Source organism: Octodon degus, unplaced genomic scaffold (genome assembly GCF_000260255.1).
Source record: "Octodon degus isolate 3935 unplaced genomic scaffold, OctDeg1.0 scaffold00001, whole genome shotgun sequence".
Taxonomy (NCBI): Eukaryota; Metazoa; Chordata; class Mammalia; order Rodentia; family Octodontidae; genus Octodon; species Octodon degus.
This window is the reverse complement of record NW_004524577.1, coordinates 32,660,017-32,686,452: the sequence shown is the minus strand read 5'-3', so window position 1 is coordinate 32,686,452 and position 26,436 is coordinate 32,660,017. Positions and strand designations below refer to the sequence as shown.

At 37.8% G+C, this 26,436-nt stretch overlaps 1 protein-coding gene across 3 annotated transcripts in view; it reads right to left on the bottom strand.

Annotated features, from left to right (window-relative positions):
- Ercc8 (ERCC excision repair 8, CSA ubiquitin ligase complex subunit) overlaps window positions 1-26,436 on the bottom strand; it is a 54,436-nt gene that overhangs the window by 13,236 nt on the left and 14,764 nt on the right. For 2 of the 3 annotated variants that reach the window (XM_012512640.2, XM_023707629.1), the window contains exons 3-9: window positions 25,758-25,859; window positions 23,390-23,513; window positions 10,391-10,472; window positions 9,212-9,280; window positions 7,451-7,517; window positions 4,736-4,836; window positions 2,819-2,943 (exon numbers count right to left, since the gene is read on the bottom strand). In XM_012512640.2, the coding sequence (XP_012368094.2) occupies window positions 2,819-2,943; window positions 4,736-4,836; window positions 7,451-7,517; window positions 9,212-9,280; window positions 10,391-10,472; window positions 23,390-23,513; window positions 25,758-25,859 (670 nt within the window). The remainder of the gene's footprint in view (window positions 1-2,818; window positions 2,944-4,735; window positions 4,837-7,450; window positions 7,518-9,211; window positions 9,281-10,390; window positions 10,473-23,389; window positions 23,514-25,757; window positions 25,860-26,436) is intronic. The other variant, XM_023707659.1, reaches the window with a different exon arrangement.

Genomic DNA, 26,436 nt, shown 5'->3' with positions numbered 1-26,436 from the left:
CTTTCTTTCCCTCATTCTGAGTGTTGGGTATTTGTCCCAGCAAAGAGAAAAGAGTAACTAACACACTATCGGACTTGACTTACCTACCATTAACATTTAACAGACAGGAGTGCAAACATTTAGGGACACCACAATCACGGTGACACAAGTGGGTTAAACATTACACTTACACATTCAACAGACTTGGGTTTTAAAAATCTATTTTTTTGGTTCCATATGATTTCACCTTTGAGTTTCACTCTGCTAAGATGTTAAATGGAAATAACATTACTTACAGGTATTGTGAAAAAGCAAGTGAAATAATACATCTGAGAGCACCTGGGACATAGTAAGTCTCAAAATTAATTTTCTTTGCATGTTTAAAAGTTTAACATTCCCTCACTGGTATCGATTGATTCAGCATGTACAGGACTTTCTAGAATGATATGGAGGGGGTGGGGACAAAACACATAATGCCTCTCAACTAGTCATTCTCTGTGATCCCTGGAAAGAAGTACACATGGCTAGACTGTTACGGCCTTGTTCACATTTGTTTAGAACATAGCTGCAAAACCTACCCCCATCCATTATACTATTCCTTCCCAAATGCTAACTGCAATGTGTTGAACAGATTTAAGAACAGAGCTAGCTTTCTACATTAACTTTTATCCTAAAGTTTTCCTCTTCCACTTCATCTTATTATTTATGTCATATTAATCTGTCTAAATCATTACAATAATCAAATCACCTGTGGATTGAAATGAAGTTCAGAAAAAGACTAAGGCAGGAAGGGCTCTACCAGGTACTAAGTGCTCACTGTATTTGCACTTTACAAATATAAATATCATAAACAGCAGCCTTGCTGGCACTGCCATAAAGCAGACACATAAAGCAATGGAATACAATTTATGACAGCCAAAATACTAGGAATTCATATTTATCATATTAAGCCTTGACACACGTCAGACTATTTTCTACTCAAAGGCCGTAGAGGTTTCCCACGCTACCCAGAGCAAAGCTTCAGCCCTTCCACAGTGCTGCAGGCCCGCGTGCTCTGCTAGCTGCTCTTTCCAGGCCTTACAGCCCCCTGCTGTTCTCTCTACATTCCAGTGCCAGAGCCTCCCACTGGTCCTGCGCTGTGCCATGGTACCACTTCAGCCTGTACTTTCCCTTTTCTTCCACCTAGAATGCTCCCTCCATTCCTCAGGATTTTTAAAGACAAATGTCACTTTCTCAGGGAGGCCTACCCTCACTACACCATGAAATACGGCAGCTCTAACGTCCCAATACTTCGCAGGCTTTTTTTGCTCTGCTTCTCTTCACAGTGCTCATCCTATCTGACACAATTCACCCATCTATCCATCTACTGACTAACTGATGCCTTTCGTCCTCTCCTTGGGTGAGAAGATTCCTGAGGATAAGCCTATTTTGTGTTTTGTCCATTGTTATATAAAGCTGCCTGGCAAATAAGTGCTCAATAAGTGCTCAATAAATGTTTACTTTAAAAAATGAGAGGAGGGTGTGGACCATACGACTCCTCAGATATATGGCACCATCTAATGAATGGAGCATTCTAAATTGTAAGGCACCACGCTGAGTGTGCAGCCTGAGACGTGACAGAGAGCGGTCTCAGATAGATCAGGGTGGGTGGGGCTGAGCGCAGAGCTCGTGGTGGAGCACTTGCCTAACAGGTGCGAGTCCACGGATTCCACCCTAATACAGGGGGAAGAATGGAGGAGTGTAAAATGAAATAATGCAGACAGAACCAATTTTCTGTTAGTGCTGAGAATCAAGGTGAGACCTAAGGCATTTTAAAGCATTTAATATTTTAAAGCATTCTCATTATGTGAGAAAGGATGAACAGATGAGGGAATATGATTAATATTAATGCCTACATACTCACCCAAAGGGTGTCTGGGCTTAATTCATGTTATGGTAAGCATGGAGTCTAAAGTCAAACTCTGTGGCTTTTTAGTTGTGTAAATGGAGGCAAGCTTTTGTCTCGTTTTCCTCTGGCGTAAAATGAGTGTTATAACACAAACTCCCAACACAGTGCTGGGGTGATGAGTCCACGAGACAATATATGGTCTAGCACATCTTTGCTAACTATTATTGGCAATGTATCTGCATGTGAGCTGTTAAAGAATAGTAGCTGTTGTTACTATCAAAGTATAAACTTCTGTTAGTTTATTCACAAAGTTACTAAACCTGGTAAGGACCACAGCACACATAAATGTATACAAGAAATTATCTGACACGGGGAGAATACAGCACTTTGAGACTGTGTGGTAACTCAGTAGTACCAAGTTTCCCAGAATGCCTGAGGCCTTGGGTTCAATCCCCAGCACTGGAAACAAATAAACACAAAAAGCTAAAACTCTGAAAACACTCTTATTCCAGTACATTTTGCTAATATAATAATCTTGTGTGGTTTTATGACTCATTTATACTACAGAATCAAACTGTATAATTTTTATTTGTATCAGTAATTCTTAATCTTTTTATTCTCTCTCCAAATACCTGAGCAATATGGGATGCTAGGACGAGGATCAATACCACAGCAAAGGATGACTCTCTAGTAAGTTAAAGGAATGTGGCAGGAGTGGGTTTTTCGCAAATAGTGAGAAAGAAAGCATTTTTACGAAAACAAGGGCTGGGGATATAGATCAGCAGCGGAGCATCTCATAGGAAGCACGAGGTTCTAAATTTGATTCTCACCACTTCCCCAAAATAAAAGAGCTATGCTTTAATGGCAAAAATGGAATTAAATACATAGAGAAACATACTACACATCCATTTTTTACTGTATATCTAAAAACAGTACTTAAAACTCTCTTACTAATGTATTTTCTCCACTGGAACTATTCCAGAGTCTCATTCGATTATCTGTTCCAACAGTAAGGAGGTGAAGGCCATCGTCTGTGAAACGCAAGCCATTCACTTTTCCATTATGAGCAGTGTTTGCTGCAAGAAAAACACAGTTAATCTTTCCATATATTCACTGTTTAATGGTACATTAATTTACTGTTTAATGGTACATTAATTTAAATATATTAAGGGGTAACTTACTAAGTTATTTAAAAGTATAAATTGGTTATATTTAAAATTAACCAACCTTTTAGATTAAATTTGAGGAGCTATAAAAATAAGAACTATAAAAACAGAGGAAAACCAATTGGAAAAGAATTTACCAAATAGGGGCTGGGGAGATAGCGCAATAGAATAACCACTTGCCTGGCAAGTGCAAGCGCCTGAATTCAATCCCCGGTTCCACAAAAAAAAAAAAAAAGAAACCCTCCAGCCACTCAGTACTGAAAACTCAGAAGTATATTTTCTGAAAAAAAAAAAAAAAAAAAAAAAAAAGAATTTACCAAATAATTATTTTTCAGCAAATAAGCTATCCTATCAAATTTAATTAAATGCATAACAACATTAAAACTATAAACACCTTTCATCCCTTATATATTTTTTCCACTCCTACACAAACTATTAAAAACAATAATACAAGATAGTTCAGCTGACTAAGCACCTGCTCAGGCAGGCACAGGGACCAGGGTTCAATCCCTGGTACCACAAGCCAGGCTGGCCCCACCCTTGGACGCACTGAGCCAGCCACCAAGTCCAGGTGTGGTGGCACCTGCCTGTAATCCCAGTGCTGGGGAGGCTGAGACAGGAGGATTACTACAAATTGCATAGTGAGACCTTGTACCAAATATATAAACAACAACATTATTGTTTTCTATTGCTAAAGAGTTTAGCAGAAAAGGCTGTTTCAGCCTCCATCAAAATTTATATCCCTTTCTAAATCATAAAGTTTGAGAAAGCACAATTTCTAATAGCCTAATTATTTTAAAATGACTTTCAGAAATGATCATGCTTTATGTAGCTCATCCTAATATATTTCAAGTGCACAATTAAGTCTAAGTAAAATTTTCTATTCAAGAATTAAATTCTATTATAAAATGCAATGGAGGAACACTGTTACAGGGATTGCAGCTCCCACATGAATTACCATTTTTTCGCTGACACAGTGGCAATAATATTCCCAATTTCTGCAATTTATTGGGGCTTCATAACTGCCATTTAATTTGTAAGGTTGACCTCACTGGGGGGAATATCAGTAAACCAAGTTAATCCAGAAAAGATTAAGAAACTGACATACTTGATTTTTACTTTTTACAGTATAATTTTTCAGTACATATTGATTACATTCATCATACATGACACATCTGAGACTTTATACATCCCCTTCTTCACCCTCCCTTTCTCCGTCTTCTGTTACTTACATCTTAAGGAAATGCATCAGAATTTAAGTGCTTTAGAAAGGGATTCATGGCATATGCTTGTCACAGGTTAAATCTAAAATATCCTGTATAAGACTCACTGTCAGAGGTGGAGCCTGGCTGGAAAGGGCAGGTCACTGGGCGTGTGACTTGGGAGGGTGTATTCTCACCTAGGACTCTCCCCTTGTCACTCTGCTACTTGGCTTCTACTTGGTGAACAGCTTTCTGTCGTGCCACTTCTGCCTTGTAGCCACCCAGCCATGGACTGCAGGCACTAAACCTGTCAGCCCAAGTAAGCCTCTCCTCCTTCCTTTCAGTGGTGTCAAGGACTTTGTCTTAGGGACCCAAACATGTCTTAAAAGTTTCCTAATGTTTATAATTCATCAACATATATGTATTGTATGGTTTCAACTAAAAACCTCAACATAGAAATACTATCATTGTCAACTTTAGTATTTATATAACTTCATTACCTGATTCAGCAGCTTGTGACTTTTCTCCATTATGTTGATCAAGAGTAATCAAACATCCGGACGCTCTCCTCACATCCCATAATTTTACTCTACTGTCACCGCTGTGAAGAAATCATGTTACAGTGACAAGTGCTCGAGTAGCAACTGCGCCCTCACCGCTCTTCTAGCGTTGTGGCTCACAGAGGGCCCGCGACCTTAGCGCCCGTGCATTTGTACAGGGGGACCGTGGTGCAGCAGTCTAAGTCACCGGGCTGTTCACGCCAGCACAGCGACAGGGAATTACAGTATACCTTAAGCCTTTTCTCACTACACACAGAGTTTACACAGTGCTATAATCGCGATTCTTTTTACAGCTCACCACCAAAGCTAGACAACAGGAGCACTCAGCAGAAAGCTGGTACATTCCATTCTCAGCCTGGTTTTCTGTTTTTAGCTGAGGAAAATGTTTTCAGTGGGAGAAGTAAGAATTTAAGTTTCTTCTGAAACTCCTTAGATTTATACATATCAAACTCTTAATATTCGTTACTAGGTCCAACTTGGCCCTGATTCAAATGCCTGTAGGAGCCCCAAGAATGGAAAGGCCCCCTGCTCCTCTGATCAAGCACAAACTAGAATATAAACCCACCGAGCCTGGACCCAGTGAGCACCTAGTTCTCACCTTCACACCTCTCTGGCCAGTCTTTCCACTGCTACAGTCTCAACTTGCTACACTTCAGAAACCATAACTTTGAACATCACATTCCACAAACTATTAACAGAAGCTTTGGGGGAACTAACTTGTGAGAAATGCTAGCACCTTCCAAAAATCCAGATACAGATCTTTATTAAAACATTCATATCAAAATAGGGGTTGATGATGCAGTGTAGTAGTAGATACATAGTAAACATGTATGAGACACTTGGTTCAATTCTCAACACACACACAAAATTATACCATTGTCTTCACTATATTTTCTATTTTTTGTTTTTGAATTTTCTTACTTTGACATGCATACTCTTGCCTCATGAAGTCCTTGATGCCTCCTACAGGCTTTTTTGTGATTTATTTCTTTCCTTATACTCATGACTTCAAAAAAAATTTTGGGGGGGCAGCTCAGCCCACCCTGGGGACAGGGCTGGTGCAACATGTGGTGCTGGGAATCAAACCATGATCCCTGTGCTTGCCTAAACAGGTGCTTTAAACTGCAGAGCTATCTCACCAGCTCTTCAAAAATCTTCAGGAATAGGTATGTACTCTCTTTTATATATTGAAAATCATTACATCTACATAATCTTAAAAGGGAAAAACTGTACCAAGAAAACTGTTCCTTTAAAAAAAATTTCTTCTTTTGAAACTGCCTCGCTCTGTAACTGCTTCATTACTTGTTTTGACCCTTGTAACCATGAGAACATAACCAAACATGCAGGCTGTCTGACTGTACCAAGCTTCATGACAATTAACCTAGCCTTGTAACTGATGATCTCACCCTGCTAGCTAGTCAGAGGAATTCCAAAGCTGTTCTGTTTCATCTTTGTACCTCCAGCTTATGCATCATATAGAAGTCCTACATCATCAGAGATCCAGGCCCAATACTTTTGGGAATGATCCCAGTCAGTGCAGGTTAACATGAAATAAAACTGCCTCCAAATCCTGGGTGTCCTTGGTGTTTCTGTTTGCCACAGCAATCTGATGTTGTGCTTTCCGGAGCTTAGTAGAACTCTGGTTTACATATTCAATTATGCAGAACTACTCAGCAATCGCAGTTGTTCCTAATCAGCTGCCCCTCGTTCAATCTGCTAATCCAGATCTTAACTAGCATCCCTCAAAATTGCATCCTCATTTCCATAGTTTCAGACAATATCAAGTCCTACTCTATTAAAACAAAATTGAGGTCCTTAAATTTGTAGTCCTTCACCTTCTCTGCCAAAGCAGCAAACGTACCTGGATTCAGTCCCACCCTTACTTCCATTTAGTCTCACGTGCCTGCCCACCCTGAGTCATCTCCAGTGTCTACACCCAACTACTTCTCCCCTCCTGGCTGTTCAGTGTGACGCAGCATCAGTCATTCCTTCTACTGCTTATCTTCACCTGTTTTTGTCTACTGGGACTTTCTTCTCTGCAAATAAATACGGAATATACTTCCCTCCAACAAACAATCCCCCCAAATTTTGGTATTTCTTTTCTTTACCTACAACTTCCAAAAATATGTTTTAGGATGCCTTCCATCATTGTTTTTTTCATTGTTTTTGCCCCCACAAATGGGTAGCTTCCCAAAGTTAAGTTACTTCAATGGCCCTAGTGCAAAGGTTGATAAAGTCTAGGCAGCCAGTAAATATCAATAATGGATATGTGATGGGTATTTTCTATTATATTCAAAATAATTCTGGGTTAAAAAATGAATAGAAAGATAACTTTTTTAAAAACATTGTGATATACTTTTGTGTCCAAAAAAATGAAACAACAAAATGATCTATTAGTAGTCCTAGCTGATTTGCAGAATCTCACATTTTCTCATTGCTCTCAAAGTGAAAACCTTTAAGATGGATAGTTACGATTTTAATATAAAGGAAGAGTTCTTTGGGTGGTATGAATTAAAATCTCTAATAATGTCTTTTTTCAGCAACTAATTTATAATTAAATATGCTAAAATATACATTTCTATAAATGTAGTCTCTTTAACATGCTTATTATTAGTTAGTAATATTCATTTAAAAACTAAATAAACAACATTTTACCTGGCAGTTGCCAAGATATAGTCATTTCGTGGCGACCAGGAAACTGCCAGTATTTCCTGTCTGTGACCTGCAAATAACAACTGTGTAAAAAGTCTCAATAAAACACTTGTAAAAAAAAAAAAAAGATAAAGTTTCAAAAACATTTCCTCATTCTCAATAAAGTATTAGACAGTGATTAGATATGTTCATCATTTTTTCATATTTATAATAATTTCTGTTCAAATACTAATGTGAAGTCTGTGGGGATATTTTTAACACATTGTATTTTAATGTAAGAGGACTGGTTTGGCTTGGAAAGGTCAAGTGAGAGCTATCTGAAAAAATTTAGAAATTAAATCCATGTCAGTTCATCCATATATAACCTAAGCTTATTTATTTCTATAAACAGATCCTTTGGAATAATTCATAAAATAAACAAATTAATGAAATATATACATGTTCTAGTTTTTCTTAAGGTAATGATGGCAAAAAGAATTGATGTAGCATTTGTATAATTTCGTCTTCTACAAAGTCTGGAGGCAAGTTCATAGGATAAATAATTTCAACATTTTAATTCAGTTTTACCTAACTGAACTATTCAATTCTGGAATTTTCATCTGCCTCAGTTATACAAATAGAAATTCATAATATTACAATTAGTACCGATCTCATCAAGTTCTCTGGATAATGTGTTTCATAGATATGAATCATAATGCATATCCTTGAATTTATCCAATGAAAAATAATTTACATTAGTATACCTTTTTTTTTTCCTTGGTGCAGGGTCTCACTATGCAGCTCTGACTTGTAGTGATCCTCCTATTTTTAGCCTCTCTAGTGCTGGAATTACAGGCATCTGCCACCACGGCTGGACTCCATCACTGGCTCAGTGAGCCTGGGGGTGGGGCCAGCATGGAATATTTGCCAGGGATCGAACCCTTACCCTTGCACTTGCTTAAGCAAGTGGTTAGTCTGCTGAGCTATCACACCGGCCCTAAATTAGTATACCTTTTCCAAAATATTTCCGTATTTTTTCTAAAATATTTGGCCAGGTATATACAGTTCAGCAACAGAAGTGCCAGGCTGGCAAATGCAAGGTTCTGAGTTTGATTCCTACTACCCAAAAAATAAATAAAAATACTTATACCAAACATTCAGTTGAATATTAAAAAATTAGAATACTATTATACAATGTCCAGGGGACAAATATACTGACATCAAGTTTCCATAGTAGTTTATCCCTTTTAATGTTGAGATAGGGCCAGTCAAATAGCTCAGCAAATTAAAGGGCCTGCTTGAGGGCCAGGGATTCAATCCTGGGCCTGCCGTGCCGGCCCCACCCCTGGGGCGCGCTAAGATGGCAATTGAAACTGGTCTTGGTGGTGCCCCCCTGTAACCCCAGCTCTTGAGAGGCTACAAACGGGCTGATCACTACAAGTCCGATCTAGTAGTAAGACTCTGAACACCCTGTACACCCTTCCCTAAAATACAAAAAATAATAATAATAAAAATAAATGTTGAGATAATGCAGTTTTGAGTTAGATCTTGTATTTTTTATTTTTCTCTGAACTTTCCCTACAGCAGTTGTTTACATCAATGTCTCCTCAATGGTCCAATTTTGTAAGCATAATGTTCAGAAGAATCTTTCTTTCCTTGTTGACTCTTAACAACTAGCATAAAATACATCAGCCATGTCACTTACAAAGAATACATTGTTAGTAATGACTCTTTCTATTGGATAGTTAAATCAAAGCAGTAGTTGTTTCAAATTAAAAAAGATACCCTGTAGAATATGAGAACAGGATCCAGACTTTAAATCACAAAGCTGTACTTTGGGTCCTCTAGTACCAACTGTAAAAACAAACAAACAAAAGTTTAATATAATTTTACTGCAAATCATCAGCCAAGGAAACAACATATCATCTAGATATCACAACATTTCACATTATGCTTTCAGAAATACAAAAGTATATGCCAAAAATACACTTAAAGTAATTCTTAATGCTTATAACTAGAAAAATTATCTCAGTTCTAGCTGTACTTCAGGAGGAAGAGAAGTCTACTGCTACATTATTTTTCATTTTAAACTACTTAGAGATTTGCAAGAAGTTACAAAGCCACTGGACAGGGGCCCGGGCTCCCGTCATGAACTAAGTACAATAGGTACTAAGGTGTCAGGTACTAAGTACAACACCAAACCCAGGGTATTTATATGGGAAATTAACTGTCTCATACTTCTAAGCCATTTTAATACATCAAATCATTTTATTTTAATAGTTTAGTTTTCCACATTAATGGTACACTTCTGGCTTTAAGCACAGTAATAAACCCACAAAAATACTAACCACAGACTGAAGGGAACTCCAAGATATGTTAGTGACTAATTCTCAGCCATTTAAGCAGCTGCCTGCCATTGAGGGGCGAAGAGATTGACGGACAGCAGCAGAAACAATGCAATCTGAGGGAGCAGACACTGAAGAGGAAAACATTGTTTCTTCCTCACATGAAAACTTTTTGTCGCAGGTGTTTCCATACAAGTGGCTATGTAATTTAAATCACAATTTTACAGATGGAAATAATTTTCTTGTTTTATTGCATCAAATTGGAAAAATTAAAGAAAAAGTATGGAAATTTAGTGACTTAAAGGTAACTCCTTAGGGAACCGATTTTTTTCCTTTATTTTTTTGTTTGTTTTTTAAAATTTTGTGGCGGAATCAGGGATTGAACTCAGGCTCTTGCACTTGCCAGGGAAGTGCTTATTCCACTGAGCCATCTCCCCAGCCCCCTTGTTTTTCATTTTTTAATCCTAGCAATTAGCATAAAGCCTGATTTGCAAACATCTGTTAAACTAAATATAAATAATTTTATTATTTTTAAAAACTTCTGATCATCTCGTCTAATTAGGTATGAAAAAAGAAAAAGCATTTGACAGGTAAATGACAAGAGAATACATGTACAAACCTGCTACCAAACAGTGCTTGGTGGCAACTGGAGACATATGATGACTATAAACTGTTTCCTCAAAATTAAATACATCTGCAGTCTGATAATCAAAAACATTTAAAAAGTTAAGTTCTAATGATAAAACCAAAGTAGCAAACTTTCCTTTCCCCATATTTTAGCAGTTTAGAAGTTGACTATTAGCAATTGATTTGACTTAAACACAACACATTCTAGAAATTAGGAAAACACAACCACTCCAGCTCACTGCCTTCCGCTGACCTTCAGTCCAGGGAACTCGAGCCCAGCAGGGCTGAAGCTGCCAGCAATCTCCTCTCAGTTCCGTACCATCTCAGCTACAATAACGAGGACAGTGTGTCCTCATGTAGAACGGTTCCTAGCTTGGAAATCATGCATGTTGTTATCTATAACAACAACAACAGTCTTATCACTTTGACTTCTCTCCCTAGTTACTCTCAAGACACTGAGTGGAATAAGCCACAAAACCATATCGGTCCGTGCTGTGCACATCCTTTCCTCTCCAGCCTGACTTCCAAGTTCAACAGGCCAGTATCTTTCTTTGCCACCACCTTTCTTTTCTTTTTTTATATTGATTTTATTGAGAAAGAAGTAGCAAAGGGACAGTTTCAAAACAGGTTAGTAGGACATTAACAATAATTAATGCATTGCATATTGTTGTCTTTGTAGTTTTTCATAGTACAAAATACAGACACAATATCTTCTTTAAGCACTATTAGTTCAAAACTTTCTTCTCACTGAACTAAGAGAAAGTAGCTATGTATTTATCCTATTTTGTATATATATATTTTTTTCACTACAAAAATGGTCCTTCATTTACAGCCCCCTTTTTTGTTTCCTTTTGTCAGAGATGGGTATTCCATTGTCATTCATATATTGTAGACACATGAATTCATCAAAGTAATCCAATGTAGTCCAGTAGTCTACAATAGTAGTGGGTTATTCGCAGGACTGGCAATGTCAAAAGTTGTTGACTTGAGCTCAGCATACTAATATGCCACCATCTTTCTACTTATCAAGGAAGACCTCAACCCTGAATGACTCCACAAATGTGTGCCTTTTCTGTACCGTATGCATACTGATCTACACAGGAGATGGCAAACATATTGTGTAAAGAGTAAAACAATAAAAATGTTAGGAACTGAGGACCAAATACCTATCTTTGCTGTTTATCATCAAAGCAAGCAGAGACAGCTGGTGAACACATTTGTGTGCCAATAAGTTTATTTCCAAAAAAAAGGATATAATGAAGGCGTTCCCACATCCAGTACTTGGATGCCTTTTCTGTACAGATAAAGAAAATCTTACAGTGTGCACACTTGTTTCACTCGAAAAGACCATTTCTCTCAAGTGCACTCTCAGTAATAATTACCAATCATACTTTTTATTAATTTAGAAATATGGTATTCTGCAATATTCTGCAGCTATTTCAAATATTCTCCACTCTCCAAAATACTGTTACTCAGGAACAACAGGTGATATGCCATTATAGCTGAAAGAAAAATTAGGCAGGATCCAACAAGAATTCTCGTTGTTAGCAACAAAACTACAAAAAAGTTTGCTTCTACTATGTATTTTTTCTTTCTTCACTCACATGGAAAAAATGACTGCTCCCCATTTCAAATGTTAATCCCCTTCTGCACTGTTTGAAATCTCAGATTATCGTTTGGGTAACCATAACTTTTCTTCTGCCTCAGTTCCAAGTTCAAGTCTCTTTTTTTGTTTGTCTGTTTTTGGTATTTTTTCAGGGAAGGGTCTACAGCGTGTTCAGGGTGTCACTACTAGATCCGACTTGTAATGATCCGCCTGTTTACGGCCTCCCAAGAGCTGGGGTTCCAGGTGCAGGCTACCAAGCCCTATCACAGTGTGCCCTGGGGACGGGGCCACCGCGGCAGACCCAGGGATCAAATTCCAGGCCCTGTTCCTGCTTGCAGGCTCTTTAATCCTCTGAGCAACAGGGCCGGCCCAAGTCTCATCTTTTTTTTTCCCCATAATTTTATTGAGAAACAAATAGCAATGAGATAGTTTCAAATCAAACTGGTAGGGCAGTTTCAATAATGAATACATTGCATACATTCTTCCTAGTGGTTAATTGCTGTACAAGATCCAGTCTTGATATTCTATTTACAAACACCATTAGAACAAATCCCTCTATTCATTAAGAGAATATAACTATATATCTATCCTAACCACTTTGAATACGCAGATACAAAATGGACATTCATCTGTATCCACATTTTGTTAAGTTCCGTTATTTGAATATTATAGGTGTGTAAACTCAGCAAAATATTCTAAAAGAGTCCAGTAGCCCATAATAGTATTGGGTCTTCTGCTTGACTGGCAGTGTCAGAAATTGTTGACCTGAGTCCCCTACAGCTCAACATAACAGCATGGCTTTACTTCTTATATTTTGTTTTTATACTTTTCTGCTGGATGGTTAAGACCAAGGTAAAGCAGGACCTATGCAACAAAATTTGTAGCTTTTGGGTCTGATAAGGGCAATGAAATCCCCTCAGGATTTATCCTGAGATCCTGTACCTCAGATTGTAGATCCTCTGTCAGTGTCAGCCATGTGGATGAGTCACGGCCATTGCTTGGCCAATGTGCTCTCTGTGAAAGCCTGAGAGAACGTTTTCTCTCCATGTGACTCTCCTCAGGCACACTCTACATCATCGATCACTTTCCTCTTTGGCCCCATAATCTCCTTGATCAGAAAATTTGGGACACTACTGAGTTACATGACATTACAGTACAAGTTCTCATATGTCCTGAATCTTCCCAAAATGTTGGCTTTCCTTGCGGCCTTCCTTTTTCTCTAATTTTGGTCTGCAAACTTAGGTTGTTAACCATCCGGAAAACAAGCTTATTGTTATTACCATACAACTTAGGCTGTTAAGCTTAACCTCACTATCTGTCTGAATATCAAACATCTTAGGCATAACATGGAATAGGTATTTTTCATCAAGTATTGATATGTTGAACTTTAAGTCCCTACAGAATATGATAAAAAAACATTTAAAAATTAGAATATATTTTAAAAATAGGCATAAAGAATTATGTATATCTTAAGAACACCAACCACTCTGAGATAAACAAATGAGGAAAACTTTGACTCTACACTTGCCTTAGTCTTTTGTTCTGTTTAAATTCACATTTTTGAGTACTTTTAGTCCTTGTATACCATGTGATGGAAAACAAATTCATTTTATTTTCATTATTCACACATCTCCCCCATTAGTATGATAATCTCATCATCTTACCTACCATAATTTGGCATTAACATGCAACAAAGCTGACTCTACCCTTGTTTTTAATTTCCTTAACTGGCTCTAGATGCTCAAGTGCTTTCCATTTGCCCTTACTTCCTTTGACTACTACTTATCATGTTTTTTGCTTTGTTCTGTTTTTTTCTTCTTCTTCAGGTTTTGCTGTTCCTTTTTCTTCCTCAAGACTTTGTCTTTTAAACTCTTCTGCCAGGGAGCTAGCTCAGTGGCACAAGTGCATGCCTGGCAAGAGCAAGGTCATGAGTTTGATTCCCAGTACTAAATAAATAAAGAAAATAAACTCTTCAACTGCCATCTGTATGCTATAGGGGGAAGAATGGGGATAGCTGCTTGGGAAAGCTTTCAATATTTTACTCCCAGAAATAATATATACTTCAGTAATGCTTTGAAGTTTACTCTTTACCAAATTAAGGAATTCTTTCTCAACTCATTAAGGATTTAAAAAAAAATTCATGAATGGCCCTACAACTATCTTTGCTAGTACTGTTATATAGCTTATGGCTCTCTAGATAGCTAGTTAACTTTGCACTAATTTTTTGTAAATTTACACTACTGTTGTAAGTAGAGATAAAATTCTATTCAGTAGATGTTTAGTGTAGGTAGGCAACAGATTTATATTTGGTTTCTCCTAGTGTTCATGTTATAATGGTGATCTTTTTTTATGGTTAAGTGTGGTATATTATTAGTCTCTAGAGTTTGTCACTACTGAGTGTCTTGGTGCTATAATTGATTCTAATTTTATTACTATAGCCCAGGTGTCACAGCTATTGTTATTAATTGGTTTTCTTGGGACGCCAATATCTGGACTGCCTTTGCTGAGTAAAAATATGAGGGCCAATTACTGGGTACTAGAACAAGTATTTTGTAAAATCCCATCTCAGGTAAAGGGAGGAGGGTGGATCCTAGGAAACAGGCAAAGGTTTATTTGCCACACAGAGAAGACAACACTGAAATGAAGGAAGAAACAAGACAGCGTCTAAAACTAAAATCAAACCACGTGCAACACAGCAGAACTCATGTGATGCGATGAAACAGTCCAAACAACTACAGAAGTCTCTGTACGAGAGAGAAAGCTCTCACCACAACCAACCTACAAGCCTCAAACCAGAATAAAGCAAAAAAAGAAAAAAGAAACATGAGAAGACAAAGCAATTGAGTGACGTTTATCCCTGTGAATGCCCACATCACAATAGCGGAGCAAGCACAAATGAGTAATGTAATGATGCACTGACTCAAGGTCCTAGTAAAACAAGAATACTCTAAATAAACAGCTAGTAAAAGGAAGAAAATTATCAATATCAGGGCAGAAAATAAAAGTGAGATTAAAACAGTTACAAAGAATTAATATATTTAAGAAAACATTCCTGACATGAGTAATAAATGCACTGAGAGATCAACTAGGGAAAAAACACCTTTCACAACAGCATCAGATAAATGAAATCAATCTAATGAAGTAAAAGACCTTTACAAAGAAAACTATAATACTCTGAAAAAGGAGACAGAAGGTGTTGGAAAGATGGAATGATATTCCTTGCTCTTCAACAGGCAGAAGCAATACAGAGAACATGGCCATACTTCTAAAATGGTTACACAAATTTAATGCAATCCCAATCAAGATACCAATCACAAACCTCATAGAAGTAGAGACCACAATCCTAAAATTCATATGGAAGCAGAAGAGATGTAGAATAGCAAAAACAATTCTGGACATCAAGGGCAAGGCGGGGCATCACAATTCCTAAATTGAAGTTAGAATATAAAACTATTATGACAAAAACAGCATGGCGGGCCAGGAAGATAGCTTGGTGGTCTAAGCACCTGCCCAGCAAGTGTAAGGACCTGGGTTCATTCCTGGAACCACATGCTGTGCCAGTCCCAGGCCATGCTGGCCACTGAAGCCAGGCGTGGTGGCACATGCCTGTAATACCAGCACTGGGGAGGCTGAAAAAAGGAGAATCACTATGAGTCTAAGCTGCATAGTGAAATCCTGTACCAAATAATAAATAAATCTTTAAAGAAAAAGACAAAAAACATGGTGCTGGCAAAACAACAAACATAAAAATCAGTGGAACAGAAAAGCAGACACACAAAGAACTCCATGCACACTCAACCACCTTATCTTTGACAAAAGTGCCAAAACCCTTCACTGGCAAAATGATAGCCTCTTTAATACACAGTACTGGAAAACCTGGCTTTCCCTCATGCCAAACATTAAACTTAAGAGTCATATGTCTCACCATAAATTAAACTAAAATTAAAATGGATGAAGCATCTAAATAGATATAAAAATAGAATTTGCTGGAAGACACAGTAGACAAAACTCTTGAAGACAGGTGTAAGCAAAGATTTTAGGAAGAAAACCCTGAAAACACAGGACATATTACAAAAAGTCAATAGCTGGGATCATGAAATTAAAACAAAATGAAGTCTTTTCCAAAAAAACCACCAACCATGAAGCAACAACTCACAGAATGGGAAAAAAGTTTTACCAGCTACTCCTCAAATAAAGGCCTAGCAACTAGAATATATACCAAACTAAAAAAAAAAAAAAATCAGATCACCCAAATTTAAAGGCCCAATCCAAAAACGGACATCTAAAGTAAAGACACATTTCTCAGAAGAACTGCAAACAACAAAAATGCTCGCCATCACTGGTCATTTAAGAAATGCAAATTAAAACACCACTGACACTCCACCTCACTGCAGAATGAGTGACTATCACCAAGAAACCAATCAATAACCTGCTGGCACAGCTGGGGGGCAACGGCGCTTTCTGTTGCTGGCGGGAGTGTAAACTGGTACAACCACAATGGAACTCACACTGGAGACTCCGAGACTAAAACTGGAGTTCCCATTCAACCCAGTTGTTCCCCTTTTAGGCATCTTCCCAGAAGAGTGAAAAGCACCATGCCACAGTGACAGATACACATTCATGTTTACAGGAGTACAACTTGATAACTCAGTCTTGGAAACAGCCCATACGCCCACCAGAAGCTGAATGGATAAAGAAAATGTGGTACTTCTGGATAATGGAGTAGTATTATGCCATAGAAAATGACAAACATGAGTCATTTGTAGGAAAATGAATGCTCTTTGACACTATAATCGTAAGCGAAGTTAAACAGACATACAACTTTAACTATTACATTGTTTGTCTTGTGTAAGGAACCCAAGGGTTAAGTAAGAAGCATAATGGAGGACAGATTTTGGAAAGTAGGAAGAACTTGTAATAGAAATGGGAAAGAGGAAGTGGGGTGAGGGAAAGAAAGAAAGGAAAAGGGAAAAAAGAGAATAAAAGAAAAAATACAGAAACAAAGCTTCTGTATATGGAAGGGGAAGAAGGGTTGAAAAGAGGGGAGAGGAATGTTAAGGAGGAGAAAAATTAAGATATGTACAGGTAAAATTCCCTACAATGAAGATGATTAGTATGTACAACAAATAATGTACTAATGAAAAGTTCAATTAAAAAGAAAAAATTGGTATATATGGGAAATAAGTCACATGATTATTTCCAGATGACATGACCTCCAATACAGAAAATCCTCCCCCAAACCACCAAAAGACTTGAGGAAATAAATAAATGAATTCAGTAATGCAGCAGGATACAAAAATCAATAGTGTTTCTGCACCCTAAAAATCCACCGAGAAAAAGTACAGCAAAATTAAAAAATCATTTACAATAGCACCAAGAAAAATCAAACACCTAGGAATTAACCTAACTAAGAAAGTAAAAGAGCTCCACAAAGAAAAGTACAGCATGTTAAAAAAGACAATTGAAGAAGACATGAGAAAATGGACCAAGAGGAGGTGGGCAAGATGGTGGAGTGGTAACCAGCAGACAGACAGCCTCTCCCAGTGTTACTGTCCAGATGCTGCAATATAGCAATGTGGAGAAGACAAGCAGGAGAGAAGTGAGTCGTCCTGGACCCAGATAGGAACTCGGGTGTGGATCCGAGCCATGAACAGAGGGGGGAGAAACTTCAACGAAGGAGTAAGCTTCCCGAGCCTACTGCCTGAGAGGAGCCACAGTGGTGACAGGAGCCACACAGACCTGTGGACACAGGGTGAAAGCTGGCAACCCAAAAGGCCTCCACAGAGAGACACGGCAGTAGAGCAAGCAGCAGACTTGAACTGTAGTCCCTGGCGGGGAGTGCTTTCTTGGACTGTACTCCCTGATGGCGAGTACTGAGTGGTTGGTCGTTCTGTGGCTAGAGGGCCATTGGCCTGGAACCATTTTGGATAAGGGGCTGGATGAGCTCAGAACTCGGAGACACTGTCAGCTCCACGCAATGGCTCCCCGTTGGGCACAGACCCGTGGAAGGTGTGCTGATGGCTGCAGGCTGCCAAAAGCTCAGGCTCGTTGAGACTACTCACCACCCCACCAGAAGTACTGCTGTTTTGCTAGGATAAATCAACACTGATCTGTCTCCAAACACTGTCTACCGCTGACAGCAGAGAACTACCTGACAGTGGACTCCTTTTTTTCTTTTCCCTTTCTCTCTTGTTGTTTTTTTTTGTGGTTGTTTGTTTCTTTGCTTTTTCTCCAATGCTTGAACTTATTTTTATAAAAGTGTGAATGTGGCGTCTCGTCCCTTTGTAGCTGAGGTCCTGATCTGGCCTTCTGTTTAGCTCTTCCTTCCATTTCCTTCTTGTCTTCTGCACCAGTTTACCAGTTTGCATGATCTTCTTTTGTCCTCCAGCCTTACTTCTAATCTCTTCCTCTTCTTCTACTTCTCTATTTTCTCCCTAAACCATTTAAAAATTTAACCTCTGAGGTCAAAATTGACATATGAAGAACTTGTACACTGCATACAATATTCTGGTTTGTTCTAGAGCTTGTTATACAACCACAAATCTAGTTCATATGGTTAAAGGTGGCAAATTAATGGTTACTTCATTTTGTCATTTTCTAGGCTGTGCTTTATGCTATTGTTATTGGTACCGCTACTGCAAAAAAGTGACATAATTGTTTTAAACAACTGTTTTTCCTGGTAGTCCAAGATTGAGAGTCAGGAGAAGAAGTAATTTCCCAAGGACTCTAAATACTAGCAAAAAAGCAACCCAATGAAGTCAATTTACAAACCTCACCCCAGAAATTAAACTGAAAGAAAAAAGAAGAAAAGAAAAGGAGAAGACATTAAAGTAAGATGCAACTCCAGATACTCAGTTCATTAAAGTCCCTGGGGGCAGAATGGTGGGACAATCCAAAAACCATCCACCTGATCTCTCTGAATTCCTAACAACAAAACAATTAAATGGGGCTCTAGAAAAAAAAAATCATATCAGAAATAATTTCTCAGTTGGGTACAGAAATGGTGTCCATAATGAAAACCATGCTTAATGATTCTAAATGCAGATACAGACAGAAATTGAAATGGAAGCAATATTCCCAAATTCATTCCTGGAAGGATGAATTACACTGATACCAAACCAAAGAAAAAGTCAACTAAGAAAGAAAATTACAGGACAAGTTCCCTGATGAACACGGATGCAAAAATCCTCAATGTGATACTGGCAAACAGAACGCAAGTCATCAAGATGATTAATCACGACCAAGTGGGATTCGTTCCTCCCAGGGATGCAGAGATGGTTCAACACACATAAATGAATAAATATAATATACCATGTTAACAGAGCCAAGAACAAAAATCATATGATCATCTCAATAGATGCAGAAAAAGCTTCTGATAAAGTCCAGCACACATTCATAATAAAAACCCTACAGAAAATCCAAATAGACTGTCTTTTTCTCAATCTAATAAAAGCCATCTATGACTGATCAACTAGACAAGAGAAAGAAATAAAAGGAATAATGATAGTAAAGGAAGAAGCTAAATTATATTTATTTGCACATTACATGCTATTCTACATAGAAGACTCCAAAATCTCCAATAAAAACCTTCTGGATTTAAAAAGCAAATTCAGTAGCATAGCTGGATACAAAGTCAACACTAAAAATCAACAACATTCCTGTACATGAATAATAAACTCAATAAGAAGAAAATTAGGGAAACAACACCTTTCACAATAGCATCAAAAAAATGAAATACTTAGGAATCAATCTAAAGAAGGATGTAAAAGACCTCTACATTGAAAACTATACTACTCTCAAAAACTAGATTGAAGTGGGAATCAGAAAAATAGAAACATAACCCTTGCTCTTGGGTAGGAAGAACCAAAACAGTGAAAATGGACATACTCCCAAAACTGTTACACAGATTTAATGCAATTAAAATCAAGATACCAATAGCATACCTCACAAAATTAGAGAAAGCAATTCTAAAATTTATTTGGAACCAAAAGAGGCCTAGAATAGGAAAGGCAATTCTGGGCCAAAAAGGCAAGCCAAGGAGCATCACTTGAAATTATAATATAAAGTTACTAGAAAACTATAAAAAACAAACAAACAACAACAACAAAAACTACCAGTCTGGTACTGGTGTAAAAAAAAAAAAAAAAAAAAAAAATTAGACTGCAAGATCAATGGAACAGACGAGAATGTGCAGAAACAAGCCCGGACATACACAGCCACCTTATCTTTGACAAAGGTGCCAAGCATACTCACTAGAAGAAAAATAGTCTTTAATAAATGATGCTGAAAAAACTGGCTCTGCACATGCCACAAAGATTAAATTGAACCCATATCTTTCACCATGCACTAAACTAAACTTGAAATGGATCAAAGATCTCAATATTAAGACAAACATTAAATCTGCTGGGAAAGAGAATTAGGTAAAACTCTTAAACATACTGGGATAGGCAAAGACTTTATGAATAAAACCCTGATCACATAGGAACTACCACAAAGAATCAACAAGTGGGCTCTCATCTTATTAAAATGCTTTTGCACAACAAGAGAAACCACCAACAGAGTGAAGAGATAACCAACAATATGGGAAAAAATAATGCTTTCTGGCTGTTCCTCAGACAATGGATTATTATTGAGAAGGTATAAAGAACTCAGGAAACTCAGACCTCCTGAATAAAGACCCAGTCTAAAAAAGGGCTTCTGAGATGAATGTATATTTCTCAGGTAAAGAAATACAAACAGCAAATAAAGAGATGAAAAAATGTTCAACATCTCTGGTCATTTGAGAGATGCAAATTAAAACAACACTGATATTCTAGCTCATCCCAGAAAGAATAACCATTATGAAGAAATAAACCAATAACAAATGCTGGTGGGGCTGTGGGGAAAAAGGAACCCTTCTCCACTGTGGGTGGGAGTGTAGACTGGTATAACTGCTGTGGAAATCAGTGTTAAGATTTCTCAAAACACTAGGATTAGAGGACCCATTTGATCTGGCTATTTCCCTTCTGTTTACCTTCCCAAGAGTTTAAAATGTACCAGAGCAGTACAATCTAGAGTAACTAAATCTTGGAAACAACCCAAATGCCCATCAACTGAGGAACAGATACAAAAGGTATGGTCTTTTTATATAATGGAGTATTACTCAGCCATAAGAAAGATAAACTGAACCCTTTTATAGGTAAATGGATGTAATTTGACACTATACTCGTAAGTGAAATAAACCAGATGCAAATGTGTACACATTGTTTTGTCTCCCTAAAATGAAGGGGTAAATAAGACTCAAAATGTATTACATATTATAAAATGGGAAAAAACTTGAAAAAGAAAGAGAAACCAGGTTGGGGTAATAGAGAAAAGAAGGGAAAAGTGCCCGGCATTGGGCTACTTCTCCAAACCTCTTCTTTCTGTGATCTTGCCCCCTTAATTTCTGATCATCTTGGCAGCCCCACACTCCGGTTTGTCTCTCAGTCTTATGAAACTGACTAAAGGTCCACTTGCTTCTTTGGCAAATGGCAAAAAGGAAAACATTTTTTGGGAAGGCAAATTCAACTCTATGAGGTTTCTTTCTCTAGGTTCTGGCCTCACTGGTCCCATATTTCCAGATCCAGCAAACAGATATTTATGTTTAGATTTTCTAGTCTTTCCCAGTGGTGATGCTGGTGCAGTTACTAGATATTCCATTATAATCCAAGTACACATTTGTGATATTTATTCTTAAAACATATATTTTTATTTTCAATAAGAAATATTAAAAATATTTTCTCATAAATATAAATCCAAAATGATCAATGGTATATTCTTTTCTAATATAGCAAGGCTCAGAATGAGAACATCTATTTAACTGGAGTTGTTGGAAGCACACCCAATCCATATTTATTTACATAGCACAATTTATTATTTTGACACGAATGTCTTTAATTTAAAATTCTATTTGATTTTAACATGAGGTTGCTAAGTCATCAATTATCACTAAACTGTTTCATTAGGTATTAATATATGCTTCTTTAGGTCATTAGTTACCCTTGAAGTATTTATTAGTTATTAATAACTATAGCTAGTTAAATCATTAAACACCCTTAACATATATAATGTTTCCATATAACATTGGATGTACCAGTACATAAAACACAATCCTTTCCTTCAACAGGAAACACTATTATAGAAAGCAGACATTCAGGTATGAAAATGATGTAAATAGTAGTGTGATGAATGTAGAAAACAGTGCCATAACACTAAATGGTGATGAAAACGAACTCCAGGAGCTACAGTCACTCATTATGTAATAGGCCTGGAGTGATTTTAGGCACCATATAGTCTAACACATCACTTATACAGCTGAAAAGGGCTTTGCTGATTAACTACCAACTTTTTGTACAGTAACATATCTTATGGGCAGTAGAATGGAACTAGAACTATAGCGTCCTGAATCTGGGTTCAATGCACATGTAAAGGGGATGTTGATCTTAAGAGAAAGGAAACGGCACGTAAAGGGATCCATGGGAGGGAGCACAACATAATCAAGATGTAATGTGAAGGAGACGAATTTAGCTGTAGCACACTGTTTTGAAAGGAATTAGAAGTCACTGTTGATAGAACGGGGTGAAATTATAGAGAACTCAGAACTGAGGCTAAGCTCAGACAGTGGGAATCAGTGCTGAGCTTGGGCACAGACATGATAAAGCCAATTTACAATAAGACTAATCCTGGGGGAGACTTTCTGTGAAAACAGGTGAGAATCAAAGTAAGACAGGGAAATAAGTTAGTTTTCAGTAGTCCAGATGCAGGTTTGGCGAGAGAAACAGAAAAGAGAAGCAAGAGAGAACCTGAAGGAGAACGTGAAGTGGATGGGAGAAACACACTGTTTGAAGCATATCCTGTTGGGAAGGAAGACAACAAGTAATTTAAGTAAGGAGATTATGTAGACAGGTAGCGAAGCATGAGAAGAGCTCAGGGAAAAGGTCAGCACTAGGAAGTTCAATTTAACTGCCTATCAAAGAAACCATTATATACTATCTACCTTTATTTTCTTTAAACCTTTTAGATCAATGGTGGGGAAGTCCAATGTTCTTTAAAGTACCAGCCCACAGTTTTCAACTAACATAATAGTTAACAGTTTTTCAATATTTACTATAAGCTAGGCACTGTTCCAGGTACTTTACATATATCAGGGTATTTGATCCCACAACTCTTCAATGAGATGCTGTTGTTGGTACTTTATTCATAGCTGAGAAAACTGCAATATGAAGAGATTTGGACATTAGCAAGAGTCTAGCTCTCCTTAACTACTATGTTGCTTTCACATTTTGAGAAATAATCACACGAAAATGGTTTAAAATGGAATTCTTTATTCTACAGAGAAAGTTAGGACGGTGTTAATGTACTTACTTGTAATGTATTTGTATCCCATACTTTCAGAGTTTTATCAAAGGAGCTCGATGTGAACATGCCTGTGTCATGAGGATACCACTGAACAGTCTCCACACTGTATTTGTGAACATCAGCATGGTTTCTACAAGATAGCAATCAAAATTTAGAGATAACTGATTCCTGGGACTTTCAAACCTGGTACTGTACTAAGAGTAAGTAGTAGTCTCAGTATAATACAGTTTGTCACATCCCACTCACATTCCTGTGCCCTGGCTGTCCTGAAGATGGGCAGAATTCCAGGTATCCTGAGATTCAAGCTTCCATAGCATTATGTACCAGCAAGGCCTCCTCGTAAGGCTCACAATGTGGGAGACCTCCCATTTTTGGATTGTGTCCAAGCTGGCAGCGACACCCAGCTACACTAGACTTAGTCCACCATGGAGTTGGCTGGGTTTTGTCTTTATTGGATTCCTCCTTTAGGTTTGGATTTGCTTTACTTTAGTATCATTGCATTAGCATTCCCATTCTTACAACTGTTGAAAGTCTCACTTACTTCCATGGTATCCCACAGTATACCGCTCATTAAGAAATTTATTCTGTAACAGAAGGATGTTCTTGGTGGACATCCTTGAGTCATGAGTTCTGGGTAACCCATGACCCACAGAAGCGTGATCTGTGGATGACTACATTAGGATATCAGCTACATCACCTCTCTATGGGTTGTGCTGTCCTAAACACTAGAGTACATGCTTAAAACCAGTAAACAATAATGTATATGTGCATGGTATTTAACCTTAATTCAAACAAACTGTTCTTTTGTTTGATAGTTATGAGACTTTAAGGAAAATGTGACAACTGCTTGGATATTTAATATCAGGAATTGTATGAGATAGCAGTACTGTGACTATGCTCTTAAATATCATTTGTGTTCTTGTTCTCTTTTTTTTTTTTTTTTGGCCAGCTCAGCCCACCCTAAGGGCAGGGCTGGCACTGCATGTGGTGTCAGGGATCAAACCTCAGTCAGTCCCCTGCGCCTGCCTAAGCTTGCATAAACGGGCACTATAGACTGCTAAGCTATCTCACTGGCCCCTCATTTGTGTTTTTGAGATACAAATAAATAATTATGGATAAAATAATATGCTATATGGGATTTATTTCAAAAGAATCCTGAGAGTAAACAGGTATAGGATAGAGAAGAAAAAAGATTGCTTATAGTTGGTATGGTTGGGAAATGGGTATATAGTTCTTATACCACTGCCTACTTTTATATAAGTTAAACAATACTAATAGGATATGATGGCCATCTGTAGATAGCTCCATCACGGGTTATGACTCCAAGGGTGAAGGTCTGTGCTCCAAAAGTGGGTAAAGAACCACAGACACCTGTGGAACACCTGTGCACCTGAAGGAATGAGGACATGAAACAAAGCTTAAGACGGCTGGAAAAACACACTTCCTACAGATACACCTTTTCTTCTTCTGTTATGTATATACTTAGAGATTTTTATAAAATAAAAAGAGAATTAAAATTAACTACAACAAACTAACCTGAACCTCAGAGGGATTAGCAAGTTTTCTAAGCCTGTATTTTCAAGAGAGGTAGGGTTAGAAGGGGCAAAGCCAAGAAGCCCAGGTAGCTCTCTAGGTCAATCCACAGCCCCAAGTGCAGACTCTAGCGCTCCGGGAGCTGCTGCAGTCACTATAGAGTGGGTGCTGATGTCACTGCTCATGAAGTCACTTTTCTGGATCACATTCCTTGGTACCTGTTCCCTGTTCATGCAAAGGTCTGCTAAGCACGGTCAGAGGAGGAGAAGGAATTAGCTACCAGTAAGAAAAAGGTAACACAAGGTCACACACAGCCTGGTAAGCCAAGAAAGAATAGCCAGAGAAGTTGAAAGAACACTTCTTTGTTTGTTTAAGTTAAGCAACTTTAAGTAGAGATACAACTATGTATGTGTGGTTAGAGGTTGCTTGCATACTTGTTATATCTAGCTCTGAATTGTTTTTTCTGTATCAATGTTAGTTGAAAAACCTAATTTGTGTTTATAATTAGCTGAAAGGCTCATAAATGAACCTTAAACTAAGTGGAGCTAAAAAAGTTACTGAAGTGTGCTCCTTGATATAGAACAAAAAAGACAATCAAAAATCTTAAAAATTCTTTTGATAATTGTTATAAAATTTTTGGGGGCAAGACAAATGGTTTGTTAAAAAAGGCTACTATTGAATTTCTGTTATTTCCAAGAAAGCACCAACGGATATCAATATAAGTGCATCATTTGAAGAGCGTGCTTTAGCCACTCAGATAATTGCTATTTTCATGTTTTGCATTATTTGCAAAAATACTCAACTGTTTACAAAATTTAAGAGTTATGTTTTCAATACATACCTGCCAATGGAACACAGTGCTTTACAAGTGTAGTAAGGCTGTCTGCTGGAGTTCTCAAGGTCATAAAGTACAATCACGCCATCCGAACCACCTGATAACATGCTGAAAATAAAAAAGGTTACATTAATTGTTCATTTCATTACTTCACTTATTCGTGCTGATATATATTATCACAATGCAATCAGAGAGACCAACATTACTGATAACAGCTATGTGACCCCGGCACCTTATGTCACAAGTCCAAACATTGCAACATCTGTAGGACAGGAGGGCCTTTTCACCTAAATCACAAGGGTGAAATGACCATAAAAGTGCCAGGTTCCTTCTAAGTACCTCCTCCTTTCTTGAATGAATGTATTCATCCCATCTGCTCAGCTTCTCGTGAGCACCCAACACACATAAGCCAGCCTGTTAATACAGCTGGACAAGGCAGGCATTGCTCCTGTCTAGAGCTTACAGTCTGTAGGATAGACAAGTAGCGTGCATAATCGCACAACTTGTTAGCTACCATCGCAATCACTGTGACAATCACTTTTCTTCTAGGTTTGCGATACAAGATTTCTTTCCTTGATTGTAATATTGAAACTAGAATTCAATTCTGGTATTCTGAATATGGGCGGCTTGTCATAACATGCCAGTTACTGCTAAGATGTCTCTCGGGTAGGTGGATGTTCAAGAA